Here is an 18,589-nt window from a genome sequence, read left to right on the forward strand (position 1 = left end):
GGAATTTACCATAGTCGTCAGGCACTGAAGTTACTGGAGTGAACCAGTAGAGCTTATTTCACCAATAACATCAAATATTTGACAAAGATCTTGACATATAAAAAATGTAAGGCATCTAAAAAAGAGTGCATCAAAACCAAGGTCTTCTTTTATTTTAGTTTTGACTTTTTAATTTAATTTTAGTTTAGTTTTAGTCAGTTTTCAGAGTGCGTTTGCTAGTTTTAGTAACAATTAAGGCTGTCAATCGATATATTTAATCACGCTTAATCGCAAATTAATCAAAAAATGATTATCTGTTCAAAATGTACCTTAAAGGGCAGATATGCTTGCTTTATGCATTTAAAAAATATGCTCAAATCATAACATGACAAACTCAAGCCCAACAGGCAACAACATCTGTCTTGACTAGACTTGACTATGACTTCCCCAAACTGCATGTGATTATCATAAAGTGGGCATGTCTGTAAAGGGGAGACTCGTGGGTACCCATAGAACCCATTTTCATTCACATATCTTGAGGTCAGAGGTCAAGGGACCCCTTTGAAAAGGGCCATTCCAGTTTTTCCTCACCAAAATTTACCGTACGTTTGGAGCGTTATTTAGCATGATCGATAGCAATGGATTCCTTAGGTTTTATAGTTTCATATGATGTCAGTATTTTCACCTTAGCTCTAAAACCGAGCCCGCTACAACCTCCGAAAGATCGTTTGCATTAATGCGTTAAAGAAATTAGTGGCGTTAAAACAGTTTTGCGTTAACGCGTTATTATTGCGTTAACGTTGACAGCCCTAGTTAAAATAGCTTTAGTTTATTTTTGTTAGGTCCAGGTATAATGTCTCAGAAGTATGTAGCGTCATATACATACAAAATAAATGGTTAGGGAACTGTGTGGTCATAATGTTTAATCTTCGCGTTACTCAAGTGTCTCCTTGAAGGTCAAATCAATCAATCAATTTCTGCAGTTCAACATCAAGAGAGTAGTCTCCTTTTTTTCCGTAGTGATATATTATAACCAGGCAATATCATTTAGTTTTATTTAAAGAATATAGTTTTTTAATTTAGTTTCAGTTCACAAAAAAATATTTTTCACTGCTTGTTTTCATTTTAGTTTCAGTTTCCGTTTACTATAATAACCCTTGTCGAAACTGAATTCTACTCCTCTACGGTGGTAAACAACATCAAACCACTACAATCGTGTTTTGGAGTTTTAGAGTTTTATAAAATCCTACCAATTCTCGGAGGATTCAATGACAGACAATTGCAAAATTAGCCTTTTAAGTGGGCTCATTTCCTGCAGACTGGAGCTGGGGAGGTAAGCGGTCTGGTTGGCTGTGTTACACAGCAGCTCCACAGTTCTATCATTTTATGAGAGGCTTTAAGACTACTGCCAGGAAGGAAGGAAGATTTAGAGACGGCGGTGGTGGTGCTGGCCAATCCACTAGGCTGTCCACACGTCTTTGGTCGCAGGTGTATAGCGTCTTCTAAAATGGCATTAAAAAAGGTAGGAGCCCATTCCGACAGACAGTTGAGCCGTTTGAAAAACAGCCGCACAAATTTAAGCTACAGTTTTGAGTAAAAGGTCTCTTGCAGCTGTGCCTCCAAATCTCTCGGCCCCCTTTAACTGTCACATAACTGCTGCAGTGATGTACGGCGTCCCTCGCCCTGTACCCAGCCGTTACCGATTGCTTTACAGTAACAAAGGGCCCCCTTCTCCTTAATATGCCACTCCTTTACTTGAGTAAAATATGGCGGGTCTTCTTTACAAGCCCTCCACTTATTCCACAAGACACTACTGTGCCTGCAGGTGAAACTTTAACACTCAGTAAACACAATATACAGAAAGAGAAAATGAAGGGCATGGCAAAATAAGAGATGGGGGGGTGCAGGGAAAAAAATGCCCCCTTGAACGCAGCAATTAATCAATTAGCTGGAGCGAATCAATACTCCCCGCCCAGCTTGGCAGGCTGACAGCACTCAGGTGTAATTAAAATTGTAACTATTGACAAATCAAGATGGATGGAGCACTTCCCGCCTGTTCTGCTCAGCTCTGAGAGAGCGACTATCTTTGTGTGACTAATACACATAGGGGGGACAGAAATGTGAAGGTGTACGTGTTTGTGTTAGCGGGCGTTGCGCCCACGAACGTGCGCCAGGCTACCTATTAGTGTGCTTGAGTTGAGGTCAAGCTCAAGTAACGCTGCGGGTCAGAGCCCCGCGTCCAAACATCCATCTCACTCTGTCACCTTCCATTATCGTCAGGTCATCCCCGTTAAGTAGACTGCTGAGAGTGTTAAGTGACTTGGTCATGTGTGAAGTGCATCCAAGCAAATGATAATCGAGATGTTAATCTAACAAATCTACATTGCTCGAGTGTAAGGTGTGAAGAAGAGCTGTGAAAGTATGCCCTTCTGGAAAAAGTGGGCAATGTTCTTACACCTCTCAGAGTCACAGATAAGGTAAGAATTGCAATTAGCTGGTGATATCCTATGCTGGGGGTCTAGGCAGGTACCAATAGGGGAGCTGGATGTGGCGATGCAGCCGGCTAAGGAAGCCGTGGTCATTTGACTAGTACAAAAGACAATGATGATTGTTGTTAGTTTGCACTGGTTGCAGAAAATGAGCCGAACAAAGTTGTCACTCATCTTGCGATAGCAAAGTGCTTTCCTACGCTGTGACAAGAGTGTGTGGATGAAGCATTAAGTTGTTCAATTTTACTTGTTTACTCTGGCTCTCTATGATTCGTAATGTGACTTACTACTCCACTGCTCGTTTTAGTCGTAACTGCAAAACCTTAGGCAGTCAGTTAAGTTCATACCATAGACTGTATATAAGAAATGGACATAGTCACTTTGACATCACCGATTGATTTGTGGACATTTTGAAGCCTCGCATTTGGCATTTTGGCCGTAGCCATCTGGTTTATTTGCAACCAGAAGTGACACGAGAGGGTGGAGCTAAGTACAACCAAATGCTGAATAAGACATTTTCCCAGACTCGACAAAGCTGTAGAAGCGACCTGCTAATCACAAGGTAGCCACGCCCTAAAGCATCCCCTGCTTTATGGTCTATTTGACTCTAAATAGGACCATAATTTACTAAATGAACATCATGCTGTATTGAAGAAGACTTGAAACTAGCGATTGAGACCATAAACTCATGTTTACAATGTTTACTGAGGTAATAAATCAAGTGATGAGGAGGCTCATTTTCTCATAGACTTCAATACAATCAGACTTCTTTTTGCAACCAGAGGAGTCGCCCCCTGCTGGCTGTTAGAAAGAATGCAAGTTTAAGGCACTTCAGCATTGGCTTCACTTTTCAGACCCTGGAGGTTGCCCACTGGTTTATACGGAAGTTAGCTCTCTACAACGGTAGCAATGGCAATGGTACACATAAAGATGGCCGCCGCTCTTACCATCCTGCTACTTTGATTTGAATGTCCGCTCTACTCTTATTATATTTCTATGTCAGACACTCAAGAATTTCAAATGAAGCCTTTGATTAGCCATCACTTTCTTTCTTTCCTTTCTGCATCGCTCCCTCTCTGCATGTCGCTCTCCACTCTCAAGAAGACATTTGTGAAGTACATCTGCTAACAAAAAGAAAATTCATTTGAAAAGTGTTTGGTGTTTACATGGTGTTTGGCATGAGTGAAAAGGAACACTTCAAAAGCAATATCATAGGCGTCCATGATCAATGTGCAAAACACCAGCAGAGCGCATTCTCTCTTTGGAGATGTGAGACGCATTCCATTGAGGGAACCAGGCCTCAAATCTCTCGAGACTGGCCCTTGAGCGTCAAACAGGGACAAAAAAAAGGGAAAAATAAAAACATGTTTCAGAAATTTCAATGAGTACAGTTTTCAAAGCAGCGCCAGGGAGCAGTCATTTATTGTGTTGTTAAAAGAGGAGGAAATATTGGCCTCAAGCAGTTGATGCACTAAAAAGACATCTCATTATGACATTCTCCCGTTTGTAGCTCTCAATCAGTGCAAAGTTCATTCTTTAGCTAATTACACAAAAACACAGAATATCTACCAACTGCAGCGAGACAGCGATGTATCATTTAGCATATCCTTCTTTAAAAGCTCCAGAGAAGAAAGCCAGTAATTGCCAGTCGTATGAAAAATTCAAACAGAGCCTCATGTGCTGTCTAGTCTAGTGACAGGTGCAAAAATGGGGCTGGAAAATTGAGAGATCCACCCAGAATTCTCCTCACAGTATTCAACATATCTGACTCTGATGCCCAACACTCAAGTTCCAACTTAACTGTCATACTGCATTTCACTTAATGCTCCGTGTGCTTCCACTTCAACTATCATCCCCCTGCCCTTTCTTTCTCGCCATCTTCAATCTATCTGCTGTTTATCTTCTATCGGCTGGGATTTGAAAGAAAATCCATTTGTCAACGTCTTAACAGGATCCAACGAATGGACTGCACAATTTTTTGAGATCTGAGATGGCACAGAATCTGAGCTAATGTCTATCATAGTGGGTTTTCTAGGTTTCAAGACGCGTCTTCGCCATATTTTGAGCCGTTTGATTTCGTTGTAGCCAAAAAACAAGATAGATTTGATGTTGGAACACTTCGTGATGATGACTAGTATTCAAGGGGAGTGCAACAGGGCAGGAAAGGAATGAGGCAATGGACTCACACACGGTGATTTTCTTGGGAGTAGTTCACGTATTTTCATTGAACATCGACAGTCTCAGATCTGTCCAACTTGAATGTTCTTCCATTATAATCAGTGTACCTCATCTGAGATTGATTGAGTCATTTACAATAGTGTGAGACAAATTATGTCAAGTGCAAAGCGAGTCTTATTTCTAGGTTACCTGTGCATGATCACGAATTAGGGATATCAAGATACCAAAAATGTAGTAGTCGATACCAATAGCAGTGAAATTCCACGATTCTCGATACCCAATTCGATACCACGGTAAAAAACAAAAACAAAACAATAAATCCTATGTACTTCAACATACACTTCTTTATTCCTGTTTGAATACTGTTTTTTGTGAATTAATTATTAATCCCTGATGATCCGCTATTCTCACTTTTTTTTAAACACATCATGATAACGTTATAATTTACCTTCGCCCAATACTCTTTTTATTGAATAGAGCTTGAAAGCATCATAATGTAACTCAATGTGTATGTAAGCCAAGCAGGATTGTGCTGCCCATTGGCTGCTAACAGCTAACGATAACAGGCTCTCCTCCCGTCGATTTCAACATGGATTTGTTGTTCAAAATGTAGCATTATCAGGGAAAACTTCCATTGTTCCAGGGATGAAAGGATGGTGTTTGCCTCGAGCCCTTATCACCGGTACCTGCGGAACTGTAGAGACACGAGTACCATCACATTTTCAGACTTTTGGCATCGGCTTGGAACTCAAGTATCTGTTCCTGTGACATCCCTATCACGAATGCATCAAAGGCCCTATGCTTTTGGACAGCAGGTAGGTTTTGTCATTGAATGCAGCCAATTGATAAAAAGAGTGTGTAAACAAGAAGGCTGGCAGATAAGAGGTATAGGAGGCTGCGGCATGAAGGATTTCAGCAGACATCACATTTGATGTGACTGCCTTACCTGAGGGGATTAGAGAGAAAGCCTCCTGTATCAAAATGTTAAGGCGCTGCTTTGCATAAATATATATTCAAATGTCATTAGACGATTGAATCTAAAACACAGCCTTCCGAAAATAGAAAGCCCATTCAAACCCAAATGAATAAACATACTCATTCCTTCTATAATGTGTGAGTAATACCTCATAACGGCGAGCTTATCCTCCGGATGCATCCGGAAGCTTGAAGCGGGGAAAGTCTCATGTTCTAATAGTTCTCTTCATTCCGAGTTGTTATTATGTAAAGCATAAAAATGTGTTCCCTCATCAAATCAAAGCACCTCACAAATCAAAGTTAAGGCAATTACAATCTTATTCCACCCTTTCAAATGGCAACAGCTGTTTCCCTTGGTCAAAATTGCAGCGTAATTGCACACGGTAGCATATGGTTATGGCTGATTAATCCAACTGGGGGTGAAGGCCCCATTATTCCTGCATGGGATGGGTAAATAGGCAGTGGATTCAAGTGCTGGATAGATGGGTAATGGGATGGCAAAAAAAAGGGGAATGGGCCTTTGATGAGATATCTGTTAAAGATGGCGTGATTGTCAGAATCGATCAGGCCCTCTACCATCCCTATCTGAGCCATTAAATTGATTTGCTTGTCATCCGGCTTCTTCAAGAGAGAATCATGCCAGCGGTATCAAACTATGCAGAAAAGAGGAGCAGTTTAGGCTAAATCCATTTTCATTCACAAAATATATGGCTCTGGGCATTTCATTTAATGCCCCCTTCATGAACTCCATGAACTAGAGTTGGAGCGTTTTTTCCCCTCATCTTTTTTGTTCATCCAGCGCTGGAGGGAGATTGTTAGAGCCCGAGGGGAGCCCAGTGTGTGGCAGGGGCGTGATGATAGCTGAAGGACTGTTTACTGGCCTATGGGTTTGGACTGGCCACTTGTACCCAGCCGCACACCCACAAGCACATACACTCCCACTTATATATGCATACACATTCAGAGTCCACCCGCAGACACACACAATCACACAAAACACCTCCCCCAGGGAACAGCAATTACAGGGTTCAGAGGTGGTTTCCCAAGCCCCCAGCCAATCTGAGCACATTTCTATTATAAACACACAAGGATCCGCATGAGTGAGTCAGGTTTGGGGGCCTCCTGGAGCTAGTGTCACTCTAAAGGTCCACACTCATTTCCATCTAGCCGGATGAGGGACGATGCTGGTAAACAAGCCTTGACTCTGGCTCCCCCCCCTTGCCTCCCCGCCTTTCCCTGCATGCATAATGCCCCTCTTAAAGAGCGAGGGAAAAGTTCAAGTCCATAATCACATCCGTACCTCTGGCTTATTATTTTTTTTAAGGGGTCATTTTGGAGGCCTACTTTGAAGGACATGTGCAGAAGCAAATTACGCTCGCTGTGTGTGTGCAGCTAAATGTGATGTGTGGTGTATAAAGAGTGCAGAAGGCCTCCAGGTGCTAATTTGGGAGTGCAGAACCGTGGGTTGGCTTGGCTCAGCAGATATGGAAACAAAGGATACGCTCTCACCGCAGCGATATTAAAACAAGATGGAATGCCCTACCGTAAATCCTTCAATCCGTTTCCCGGCGCAAAAACCTTGTTCAGGCCAGAGCTTTATTGTCGCGACTCGCACATGGTAAGATTGGAAACAGCAGCGGCTTCAAAAGAACAACGCTGCAGCGCTGAAAAGCTGAGTACAATACACATGTAAGCTATCAGTGTTCTCCTTACTGTTTTACAAAAGGTAAAATGGTACAACCTGTACATGAAGGTGCACAAGCTCAGCCTCTACAAATACATTCTTCAAACCACCTCCGTGTAAGACAAACACAAGCCACAGACAGAGCAATAATTCCTCAGCCAGTAATCCGGCTTGCCCTAGTGCATAGCATAATGATCAAAGGAGCTGTTTAAGACTATGTCCAAGAAAAAAGACAATTTAACAGTATAATCCAATTCAGTCAGAGCCCCAATTAGGATATATGGCTGAACAATGATAATCAGCCTGCCACTACTAAAGCCAAAAGGGAGACAACAAGTAGTGCCTCTGTTTATTGGCAACAAGTCCAAATTGTTTCCCGTCCAACAGGTCATTTATCACTGACCCATGTCCGTCTGAGTGTATGGTGAGAATTCCCAGCTGGCTTGCGTGGCCTCTTTTCCCAGTCTGCCCAGTAGTGTGAACAGAGCCCAAATTAATAACCATGCAAAGACAAATAGAACTGCCCTGGCGAATACTGACCAGACTCCTTTGTGCCATGTTCCAGACAGACGGCAAGATGGCAGCGGCTGTAAAAGAGACTATTTGTGAATAAGGCCATTACAATTTCGCCTCAGCCCAACAGTTCTTGTTCTGGTCAAAGTGTCCAGGCGACACGGCGCTTTGAAGAGAGAAGAAAGAGTACAATTTCTAAATCTTTTTCTGTTCAATGCAATAGTCATTTTGTGGGGGGGTTACATAACTGGCGTTTAAAAAGAGCAGGACTGGCTGAAATTTTCGGATTAAAGTTCTTAGAATATACTCAATGAGATGAGAGGGAAAAATGAAAAGTGGCCAGCATGCCGATGAGGGAATTTGGAGGCAAATGCGGTCACTGAACAGATAGCTCTGAAACTGCATTGATTATGCCGCCGCCATTGTCACCTAGAAGCACCCTCGGAGGAGCAAGACGTTCCTGGTGGCACTATTTTTTATGTCATCTCACCCAAATTAGGCTGACCTTATTTGTGCCTGCTGCATTGATGTATTTCAGGGATTTTTGAATTTTAGAGGCACAAAATCCAAAGTCCTTCCTAAAAAGCATGCATATCCTAAAACAGTGGCTTTTGGGCGAGTTAGAGGGATGATTTTAAGCCTTTTATGCTTGTCTGTATCGATACATGATGTTGTTTGTGGTATAGAGGCGGGTTATTTTACTTTCTGGTGTGTGTAGGTCTGGAGTCATATCGCTACAGGAATATAATGAGTCTGCCAGTGACAGACATTGGCAGGGTGTTAGCATATGTAGCGAACTCCATTAGCGGGCATTCAGATGGAAATCAGCCCGCTGTTAAAACAATGCAATGCTTCATGTACCGGTGAGACATGACATACAGAAATCCATTAATGTGAAGCTTTCAGATTAACTGCACAGCGGTTTATAATATTCAAAGACAGGATTTTACAACTCTATAAAGTTATCACGGTGGCAACAATTTGAATTTTTGTCACGACAATCACAAGGTGAACAGTAGAAATAGATTGTTCACGTTACAAAGTAATCCACCAGGAATGTGCTAGGGCGGCGCCAATCGTTTTGGTCTTAGTCGAAACTCAGTTTTTACAGATCTGACGATCAAGTGATCGATTGCTGTAGTTTACAAAGTCATACGACTGCTAGTTGACTACGAATTTCTTTGGTCGAGGACAGCCCTAGAATGTGCACTTGCACGCATTTTAATGGCCGACTTACCGGATGATGCCACATTGAGTTACAGCAGACGTTGAGCCAGGTTAAACATTTTTGCTGGATGACCCTGCATTTTTTTTTTCAAAGGCACCACCAGACTGGCCTCGCTGAAATAAATGAGAGGGCTGTGTCCGTCTGAACGCGACCTTACTCTCACGCTCTGGGACCAGGGTCAGAGCCGTGAGTCCTTCTGCCTTCACAACTCACTGAGGAGGTCATTAAAAGGAAGTTTGCCTGTTTACATTTGCAGCGAATGCAAACCAGGTAGCTTTGATTACAGCAGCTTTTCTAAGAAGGCATTCTAACAAGGTGCCTTTTTGGTACCTTAAATATGGGGGGATTATCCAATATAATCAGATGACTTGGATGATGTCACGCAGCAAGTTAAACGCAGGGAAATCAGACTCCGTTTGGCAGGATATTACAGCGTAGATTAGACCTTGATAAAGCTCGAGACAAAGATGCTTGACACATCTCTATACTTCCCACCCTTCCCTTCTTCCTCACACTTTTAAATGGCTGTACAAAAAAACAGGCGTCTTCACACAGTGGAAATGAGGACACAGCAGGCCCCCACAGAAGTGGTTGAAGCTCTAAAGATGCAGTGATGACACCGTCTTGTCACATATATTCATATTAATAATGAACAAAGGAGTCTTTTATGCAAATAAAAAAAACAACGTCGCTATCCACACGCAGTGGTGCACACTTTAAGTTCTTTTCTGGGGGTTTTCAGGGGGTCTTTCAACACAGCTGTCAGAATATTAATAGAACTTACATTTAGTAATAACAAGCAAGCACAGTTTATGCCGATTATGAGTACTATATTTATATTACTGTGCTGGGAGGCAGGCCTGTACATCCGTGGAGAGGGAGTGTGAAAAGTAATGAGTTGTGTTTTAATAGGTGAGAAGTTCACTGATGTGGTCTTTCAGATTCATTCAAATCTTCCCGAGGCTGCTTCGCCTTTGGCCACAGTCATACTTAATAGAAGATATACAGTAGCACTGTGGTTAAAGGGCATCTATAAGGAATCTGTGCGTTCATGTACAGGTGTATCTAAATAATAATGTCACTGAACATCTAGTAGTGACGTTTGTCATGTGTTTTGTAGTGACGGTTGCGTTGTTTCCATACTTATTTTAAGCCCAACCATGAAGTTTTTTCCTTAACCTAACTAAGTGGTTTTCTTGCCTGAACCTAAGTGAATGGCTTTGTTGCCCCTGCTGGTACTGCACATTCATACAGGCGTGTAATATTTACGTCTCTGCGAGGCAAAACGTGATACGCAAACCTCTGGTGGACCGGCGGATCTATTACACACTTTGCCGTGATATCGGGTCGAATGATGACCTTGTCACAGTTCTTATACTTTCTGAAAAACAGTGGTTTAATACATGTTCACTCTTATTGAAGCAACAATCTTTTTAGTGCTGCCCCCTCTTAGTTGACTAGGACCAAAACGATCGCTTAGTTGACTAATCGACTAAGATTTATTTAGATGACAAGTCATTTTTTATGCTTTTTCTTCATGCTGAGTGACTTATTTCCAAGAAATGTATGAGCAAACCTCTGGTAAACACAAGATTTAAAGTGGTGCTTTTATGTGATTCTTTGTGGAAAAACTCAGTTTTACTGATCTGTCGATTAAATCAACTAATTGATTAAGCGACAAAATCATATGAGTGCTACTCAACTGAGAATTTCTTTGGTCGAGAACAGCCGTAAATCTTTTATATAATTTGCATAAGGTTAACGTCTGACTCAAGCTGATACTGAACAATGTGTATTGTGGGTTTATCTGTATTTCTTCTAAGCCATTAGCTCTCGCTCTAATTTTATTTTTCAGAGCGCAGTGTGTGTAGAAATTTAACAACACTGACAGACTCCCACTTTGAAACACCCTCTTGGATGGACTGGTATTGGAAAACTGGGGTCAGGATCAATGAAAACAGCCCCACTCGCAAGAGCTCTGGAAGTGCTTTCTAGAGAGGAAAAACAAAAGGTCTTTCAGTCACGCCTCCCTCTCGGACTTGCCACTACCAGAGACCTTGGGTGGGAAGTTTTTGTTTTATTGAACGTAGCGCGGTGAAACTGGAGACGTCCCTCAGAGAAATCTATCGCTGGACTTTGACCATGAGTTTTCTCGCCAGCTCTGAATACTAAAAGCGATACGTTTTGACCTTTTCCCAAAGTGCTGGCTGCAGGGATCTAGGAAAGCATCGTTTCTTTTTTTGCAAATCATTTCACAGCGCACAGCTGTTACAAGGAAACAGAGATCCCCAGTCTGTCAATTAAGATGAGTGACAAATCAGGGCATTTGTAGTCTGGAGACATTTCTCTCAACCCCACTGTCTCCGTGTTTCACTCACACTACCATCTCAATCAGTTGGCTTACCTCACCTCAGCTTTGGCCAAATCCATCACATCAGTTTCAAATGAAAAGAACTTGTACCTGCTGCTTAATAAAAGAGTGACTCATATCAAAGACCAAAGGTGGCTTTGATCAATAATCTAAACACAGTGCTGCAGGCATCTGCTGTCTGTTATACCACCATGGGATTGGAGATTGGTTTCTCAGGGTCTAACACAAACATAACACACGCCTACGCAAACACGACGTCTTGACAGCACAAGTGTCTGACCATTGAGTGGAGAAGAGGAGTCATGTCAGAGAAACAAAAGATGAAAGTACCCAGCAGTCTAATATTGCCACATGCAACTGCAGCCTCCACCTTTTCATCTGAAAGCCATCGACTAGCTCGCTGAAAATTTCCACTGCACGTCTATGATTATGTGCCCTACTTTGTCGCCTGCGATAAGAACGCATCCAATTTTACTTTCCCTCTGAAGCAGTCAAGAGGTGCTCCCAAACTGCACGCATTTCATTCCAGCCATACAATTTCAATCCAATCTTCTAACAGATTTAAAATGAAGATGACATCCTTGACTTCCATTACCGTGTCAAGGTCCAATACAGTAAGCTAAAAACAGGCCGTCGCTCTGCACATGTGCATCCTCGCTGGCGTGAAATAGCAGATTCCTATGGCATGCCCCCCCACACTCTGTCACAACCGTCCTCACGGACGTTAATCTGAGCGCCACTCCTCTGACAGAATCAAGTCCTCAACTCCCTCTAAAGCTGCTGAAGTCGAGCTGGAGTCGGTAATCTGCAGACGTTGAGTGATGCAGAAGTATGTGTGCCAAACATGACATTCCAATAGAGTCCTCCCCCCGCTGCGCCGAGCTCCGAAATAGACGTGTTAGGAATGACAAAAGCAGCAGGCGAGCCCAGCATTGTCTCGGCATGACCTCGGTAAATGAATGGAAGTGAACAGTGGGACAGACCAGACAGCTCCTATAACTGTCACTTTAAACAAAATATCCAGGGTGAGTTGCGAGGATGGCCTGTTTTTCTTACATGATATGAAGAAGAGTGTGCTTACTGTACGTGTCAGCCACCAAAAATAGGGAGTGTTACAGGGCCTTCTGTTTGAAATGCAGAAACCTACTGACAGACCAAGTGTAAATTAGCCATCAGCCAGGTACTGAAGAGTATTAACACTGAAACTTTTTCTTTTTCATGCCGCTCGCAGTGATGATGAATGACAATATACAAAATACAAGAACTGAAGATTATCTCTCGCCGCAGAGCGAAGGCCTTAAAGCGAGATTTCACAGCACTTTGGCGCGATGAAGGCCGCTCTCCCGTCGTTAAAAAGCCGTTTCAGTAGACTGGTCATTAAAATGTGGCAAGCAGTGGCCTGACATGTCCGTCCAGAGGCGTGCTACTCGCCTCATCATGTTCTTTAATCATCGCATGGGAAGAGAGCGGACCCACACCGGGGTCACTTTCAACGAGCCGCACTCCGAAACGGTCTGAGTGTCCGTTTCGGGATGCAATTAGAGTCCAATTAAATCCTACACTTTCTGACCCGGGAGCGACTGGGAATCTGAGGGGTGACTACTGGACGGACTGAGCGGAGAGAGTGAGAGCGACTGGCTGTCAAGGCCTTCCCACCCTCAGGCCATCGCTGTAAATAATGCGTTCTTATTTAACCTGCTTGGCTAAATAAGCATTAAAAGGGAGCAAGGGAGGACTGGGAACAAGCATCCAGGATCAGATAGAGAGAGCGGGGAGAGATATGGTTCGAGAGAGAGTGGAAGCAACAATGTCAGGACTCTTAATCCCTAGGACACACGACTTATCAATCTCCTGTAAATGTCAGGCACTAGGATGTGCCCTCATGAATGATGGATATCTGCCTTGTTTGTTTTTTTCATCTTCTCTACATTGTGTTATTGAGTGAGCGCCACCGAGGGCTTAGAGTCTATCTTGAGAGGTAATACTCCCTCCTTACACTGGCTGCAATACCTGAATCCCAATTATCCCAGTGGAGAGTGTGCAGCAGAGGAAAGCAAAAGAGCAAGAGTGCTTCTTTTCTTTTTCCTTTTTTCCTGTCGACATGCAAGAGTCCACTTTGCACTTCCTGTGATAAAGGCTCGAAGATTACAGGGGAGGAGAGAACAACCTTCGATCCACGCCGTCATCCTTCAATTATTTTACATTCCCTTTCTTAAATATTGAGTGAGGTGGCAATTAAGATGTGCTTTGCTGAGGACCCCCTGGAGCACCCTCAAGGACCCCTGGTGCTAAGCACGCCCCCCCCCCCTCCCTTACTCTGCCGGATCTTAATATATGGAACAAATGCTCAGTGAATAGTGAAACTTACAGTATGTGCTTTTATCAGAACAGATTCCCAAAGCAGCTTTTCTTCTCGTACAAAAACCAAAATTAATGATAACATCATTTTTTGAAAGAAAAAACAAATATCTCATATGAACCAACACTCTACAGGGACGTGATAGCTGGGTAAAAATAAAAAAAAGGAGGGCCTGAGGTTACAGCAGACTCTCTGCTGGGCACCAGAGACGCACTCCAGGTCTCCACAGGAATATTACAGAGATCTTGTGGGATTATTGCGCTGAGAATCGGAGTCAAACTCCCAACTAAGGCATGAAAAAGAAGAGACTGATTGAAAAAGAAGAGACTGATTGAAAAAGAGAGACTGATTCCAGTTTCTGCCACACTTGCTCCCCTCCTGCTCAGGAGGGGAGGGAAAGAGGCTGCATAATTCTCAGAGAGCCAATTAATTCTCCACATTTATTGCTCCACTGTACTCTGGCATTAATCAATATGCAGTGCCTATCTGTTTATTTAGGGCTCTGCAAAGTTTAATTTCAGAGGGAGAGGGTTGATTAATTAATTAGTGCTTATTAATCAGATTAACATGTGTTTTTAACAGCTGGGCTTCTAATGACATATTCATTGCACATGGTTCAAACTCAGCTTCTAAACATCATCAACAGCTGGATAGGAAATCATAATAAAGTACATTTATATCTGCACCTTTAAAGTTCAGGTTTAGATGAAGTTCAGGGTGGAAAAAGTGTCAGTGGCATGTTAAATGAAGGATGTAACAGCCGATATGTGTCACCAGCAGCCTGCAATTAAGAGGCTCTGTGTCACAGTGAAGTGTAGCCTAATGAGGAAATTACAGGCTGCGCGTAAAAAAAAGGCAAAGCGTAATGAACACAGATTCTCAGACACCACTGGAGCAGAAACGGCACCACATCAACATCCAACATAGCAGAGGGGGGTGGTGGAGACACTAATGGGTCAGTGTGGTGACTAATCGGTACCATGGCTGGTGTGGAAGGTCCATCTTACCTTGAGCTTGCGTGGAGTGGATGAGTAAGGAAAAAAATAAAATCCATGTGGCGCGCCACATCGATCTGATCCTCCAGGAGTCCTCAAACATCATCGTCCCAGACTGGACAACAAGTGCCCGGTGAGCTGGAGGAGGCATGCTACCGTGTCCAAGTCCTCTCTGTGTGTCTAGAGAGGGGGGGGGGACCTGCCGGTGCCACTGGAGCCGGGCAAAGCGCACCGATGTGGGGGAGCGCAAACCCGACGCAGCCTCTTGGAGGAAATCACTCAAACACTCTCTATTGGGTTTTTTTTTTGGAGAGATGAAATGCTCTCTAGTTCCACAGATATTTCCTTATGAGTGCAGAAGCTAGTTGGTTTTCTTTGAAGTATTTTGGATGCAACTGAGTCAGATGAATCCAGGTTAGTCCATTTCCTCGCTGCACCTGTAAGAAGACAATCTCACTTTCTCAGCCACACTTCTTCTTCTTCTTCTCGCGTCTCCGTGAGATGCTGGTTTTCTTAACTTTCACCCTCTGCAACACCGACTGCTTACAGTTCTTTTCTCCCTCCCAAAAAAAAAAGAAACAGCAGACAGACTTTTACTCGAATCCAGCCCCACAGCGAGCTGTCAAGGTCGGCAGATTCAGTTTGGACAGACAGGAGCGCTGAGGAGAAGTTGAGCAGAGAATGAGGACAGCAGCAGAGAGGAGGAAGGGAAAACGAGGGAGAGACGCAACTTCCAGGCGGTTTCAGGCTGTCATGGTCGGAGCCTGCCGAGGAGGAGAGCCCGGCTGCCGGTGTGCGTCGGAGGAGGACGAGTCCCGGGTTCTTTATGAGGAAACATTAGGATCTGATGTGCAGCCTGTTCTGTGCAGCAGCTCAGAGCAGCGCAGGTCGCCCCCATGCGGTCATGCGTAAAAGCGCACTCCCCCTGTTCCAACAGAGCAGAGCACACACTTCCAGGAGGAGGTGGGGGGGGGGATTGTGTTGCTTTCCACACCACACGAAGGTGGCATGAATATAGTCCTTTGTTAAAATGATTTAAGGAACACGTGCTCTGCTTGTGCTGCCAGTTTTTCTTGGTTGGGAGTGGAGTGGAGTGGTGCTCAGGGTGCCTCAGGAGACACCATTGTAATATTTCTGCAGGGGTTTACAATGTGTCTGAGTTTTATTGACCTTTTTTTATTTTATCCCCCATTGCATCATTATAGGGATTTATATTTTGGGTGCATTTTAAAGCAGCAGTGGGTAGAAAATGGAGTTAATATAATAAAAAATATTATTATTTTTATAAAAGGGTCAGTATATCCTGATAGTAGTGCATGAGACAGGTAATCTGGTGCTCCTAATGGCATCTGCAGGATTTCACAGACAGGAGGAAAACAACCAATCAGAGCAGAGCTGGAGCCTTGCCGTCTCTGAGCAGCTGTCAATCACTGGCAAACTCCGATCAAACGGTCAAACTAGGCAGCGCTGATCAAATATGAATCAATATTCTGTTACTGTAATGCCTATTTCTCGCCTCAAATGTTTCAGAAACATCTTGTAGTGTACTGTTTAGCTGTAAAATGAGAAAGTTTGTGACCCTGTCATGTTGGGATCTCTTGAGGAATTACAAAGCACCGCCCAACAGCCGGAGCACAGCCAATAGGAACGCTCTTCCGTCACGGGCTAGATATTTTTAAAGCCTGAAAACAGAGCCATGAGGAGGTGCAGAAGTCTTCTCTCCGAACACTTGAATTACAATATGCCGAAAGATTATTATGGACATTTTTGCCCAATGATGCCATAAATATTGTTGCCTACTGAAGCTTTAATGCTGTGTGTTAGTGCAGCACCTTTCTAAGCATGGCTGTATTGTTCTTTTTTTTTCCTCGAGGCGGTGGGATGTAATTCCCCCACGCTGTTTGAGGTGCATGACATGAATAGGAAAAGACACAAATGGCTGTGCTAAGTCTTTACACAGCCGGGACTGAAACTGCTGCATGTTATCTTGTCTGTGTGTGTGTGGAGAGGAAAGGAGGAGGAGGAGAGGGTGAGAAATGAATGAGTGGAGGACAGAAGGAGGGAGAGCAGAGAGACGGGAGGGGGTGATAGAGAGTGACTGAGCAAATGCTGTTTCCAAAATGACAGTATCAGTAAAGCCGAGGCTGAGGGGGAGAATGAGAGAGCATGACAGAGCAAATGTTCCTGTCTTGAAAATGACAGTGCCTCACCAGGAGAAAGCAGGAGTGCTTGATGTTTGTAATGTTTTTTTGTGCGAATGGCGAGTCCCATCTAAGCCACCACAGGGCAGCATGGAAATAATGCACCATGGTAATAGCTTCTGTTGTTTCCCAGCGTGATTTCCAGGCTCCTGTTGGCTCTCTCTCTCTCTCCCTCTCATCCGAAAATATGACACCTTGCACAAAAGTTAATAATAAGAGAGTTAACATCAGGGAAACCAAGACGGAGTGCTTCCTCGGCCACCCCCAGGGCTGCTCAGGGACCCGATTATGATTTTTCAAAGCACTTACTGTGACTGAACTCAGCAAGAGTGTAATTTAGAAAATCCCTGGACACAGTATTTTTGAGCCACAGCCTTTTGGCATACAAGTGGTAATGCCGTTTGTTTGTGTGGCTTTTTTCCAGCCCCCCTTTCTTGTTGCTGCAGGTGCCAACGCCGGGTGTTAGACCTCGGTGTTGTTGAGCAACGGCTAGCTGTGATCACAGGTGCTAAAGCAGCTCACTGCAATTCAGTCAGACACGCTCTTTTTTATCTGGCCCTAGAATTAACCACACAACTGGTGAGGTAATCGTGGTAATGATGATTCAGAGGTGTCTGCATGCAGACTGCAATTATTTCAAGTTATTCTGACATTTGCCCTGGGCATCCATATTTAACACCTTAAACCATCGGATGCCATTTTTGGCACAGCGGAGGAGGCTAAAAGGAGGGTAAAGGAGTCTGGAAGTAATTGGAGAAAAACAGTCTGATCTCACAGAACTACTGTACGTGAAATGACTGAGACCACTTAACACGTGCCGGCACCACGGAAACAGTGCCAATGGAAAGTCAATTAGGATCCTTTGTCATGGTGGAAGCACTAATTCCCAGGTTTAACAGAACAGCCTTGTCTCACTCCCAGAGTGTTAAATACCGACGTTTGGGCAGTTGCCCACTGCGTCTTTATACTGGCACACAAGGCACCCTTTAGCTTCTGTGTGAGAGGCATCAGGCTTTCAACTAACTCCAATGTAAAACCATCCGTGTCATTTGTAGACGCTCAAAACAACGGGCGTAGAAGTCCTGAAAAGTTGAGTGATTTTTACTGCCGACGTTATGTCATGTGACGCTACGCCCCTGAGTCACAGACGTTAACATCCGTAGCTTACGTTACGTTAGAAGTGTTCTTATTTCAAGCCAAACCATCCTGTTTTTTCTAACTCTATACTTAAGTAGTTTTGTTGCCTAAACCCAACCGCCACCGTTTCACAACATTAATCAGGTGTTACAACGTAACCGCGTAAGCCGCGTCTGTTTCACTTCATTGTTGACCATCCGAGAACCTTCAGCGTCAAGATACTACGCAAAAGGCGTGAGGGCTTCTATCCAAGCAGCAAAATATGACGAACAGGGATGAGATCATGTACAACAGAAATACGTTTTAATCAAAGTCCCCATATAGGGAGGAGGTCGGGGAGGGTGGATATGGGTCAAACACGGGACTTTCACCTGGGAGACCGGCGTTCGTGTCCCGTGTGAAACCAGAAGTCAACGTTGACTTATTTTAAATCAAGTACCCAAGTTAAGATAGGTCAAAAGTCTGTTAATGCATTTTCAT

General features: G+C 43.7%; 1 protein-coding gene across 7 annotated transcripts in view; it reads right to left on the reverse strand.

Annotated features, from left to right (window-relative positions):
- The window catches only part of sdk2b (sidekick cell adhesion molecule 2b), a 327,437-nt gene extending 311,668 nt beyond the window's left edge, over positions 1 to 15,769 (reverse strand). For 5 of the 7 annotated variants that reach the window (XM_037754748.1, XM_037754745.1, XM_037754751.1 and 2 more), the window contains exon 1: positions 14,784 to 15,768. In XM_037754748.1, coding sequence (XP_037610676.1) covers positions 14,784 to 14,922 — 139 coding nt within the window. In that variant the 5' untranslated portion in view covers positions 14,923 to 15,768. Of the gene's footprint in view, positions 1 to 14,783 lie in introns of all 7 variants that reach the window. The other 2 variants (XM_037754749.1, XM_037754746.1) reach the window with 2 other exon arrangements.
- Positions 15,770 to 18,589: the final 2,820 nt, after the last annotated feature.

Source organism: Sebastes umbrosus, chromosome 20, assembly GCF_015220745.1.
Source record: "Sebastes umbrosus isolate fSebUmb1 chromosome 20, fSebUmb1.pri, whole genome shotgun sequence".
NCBI lineage: Eukaryota > Metazoa > Chordata > Actinopteri > Perciformes > Sebastidae > Sebastes > Sebastes umbrosus.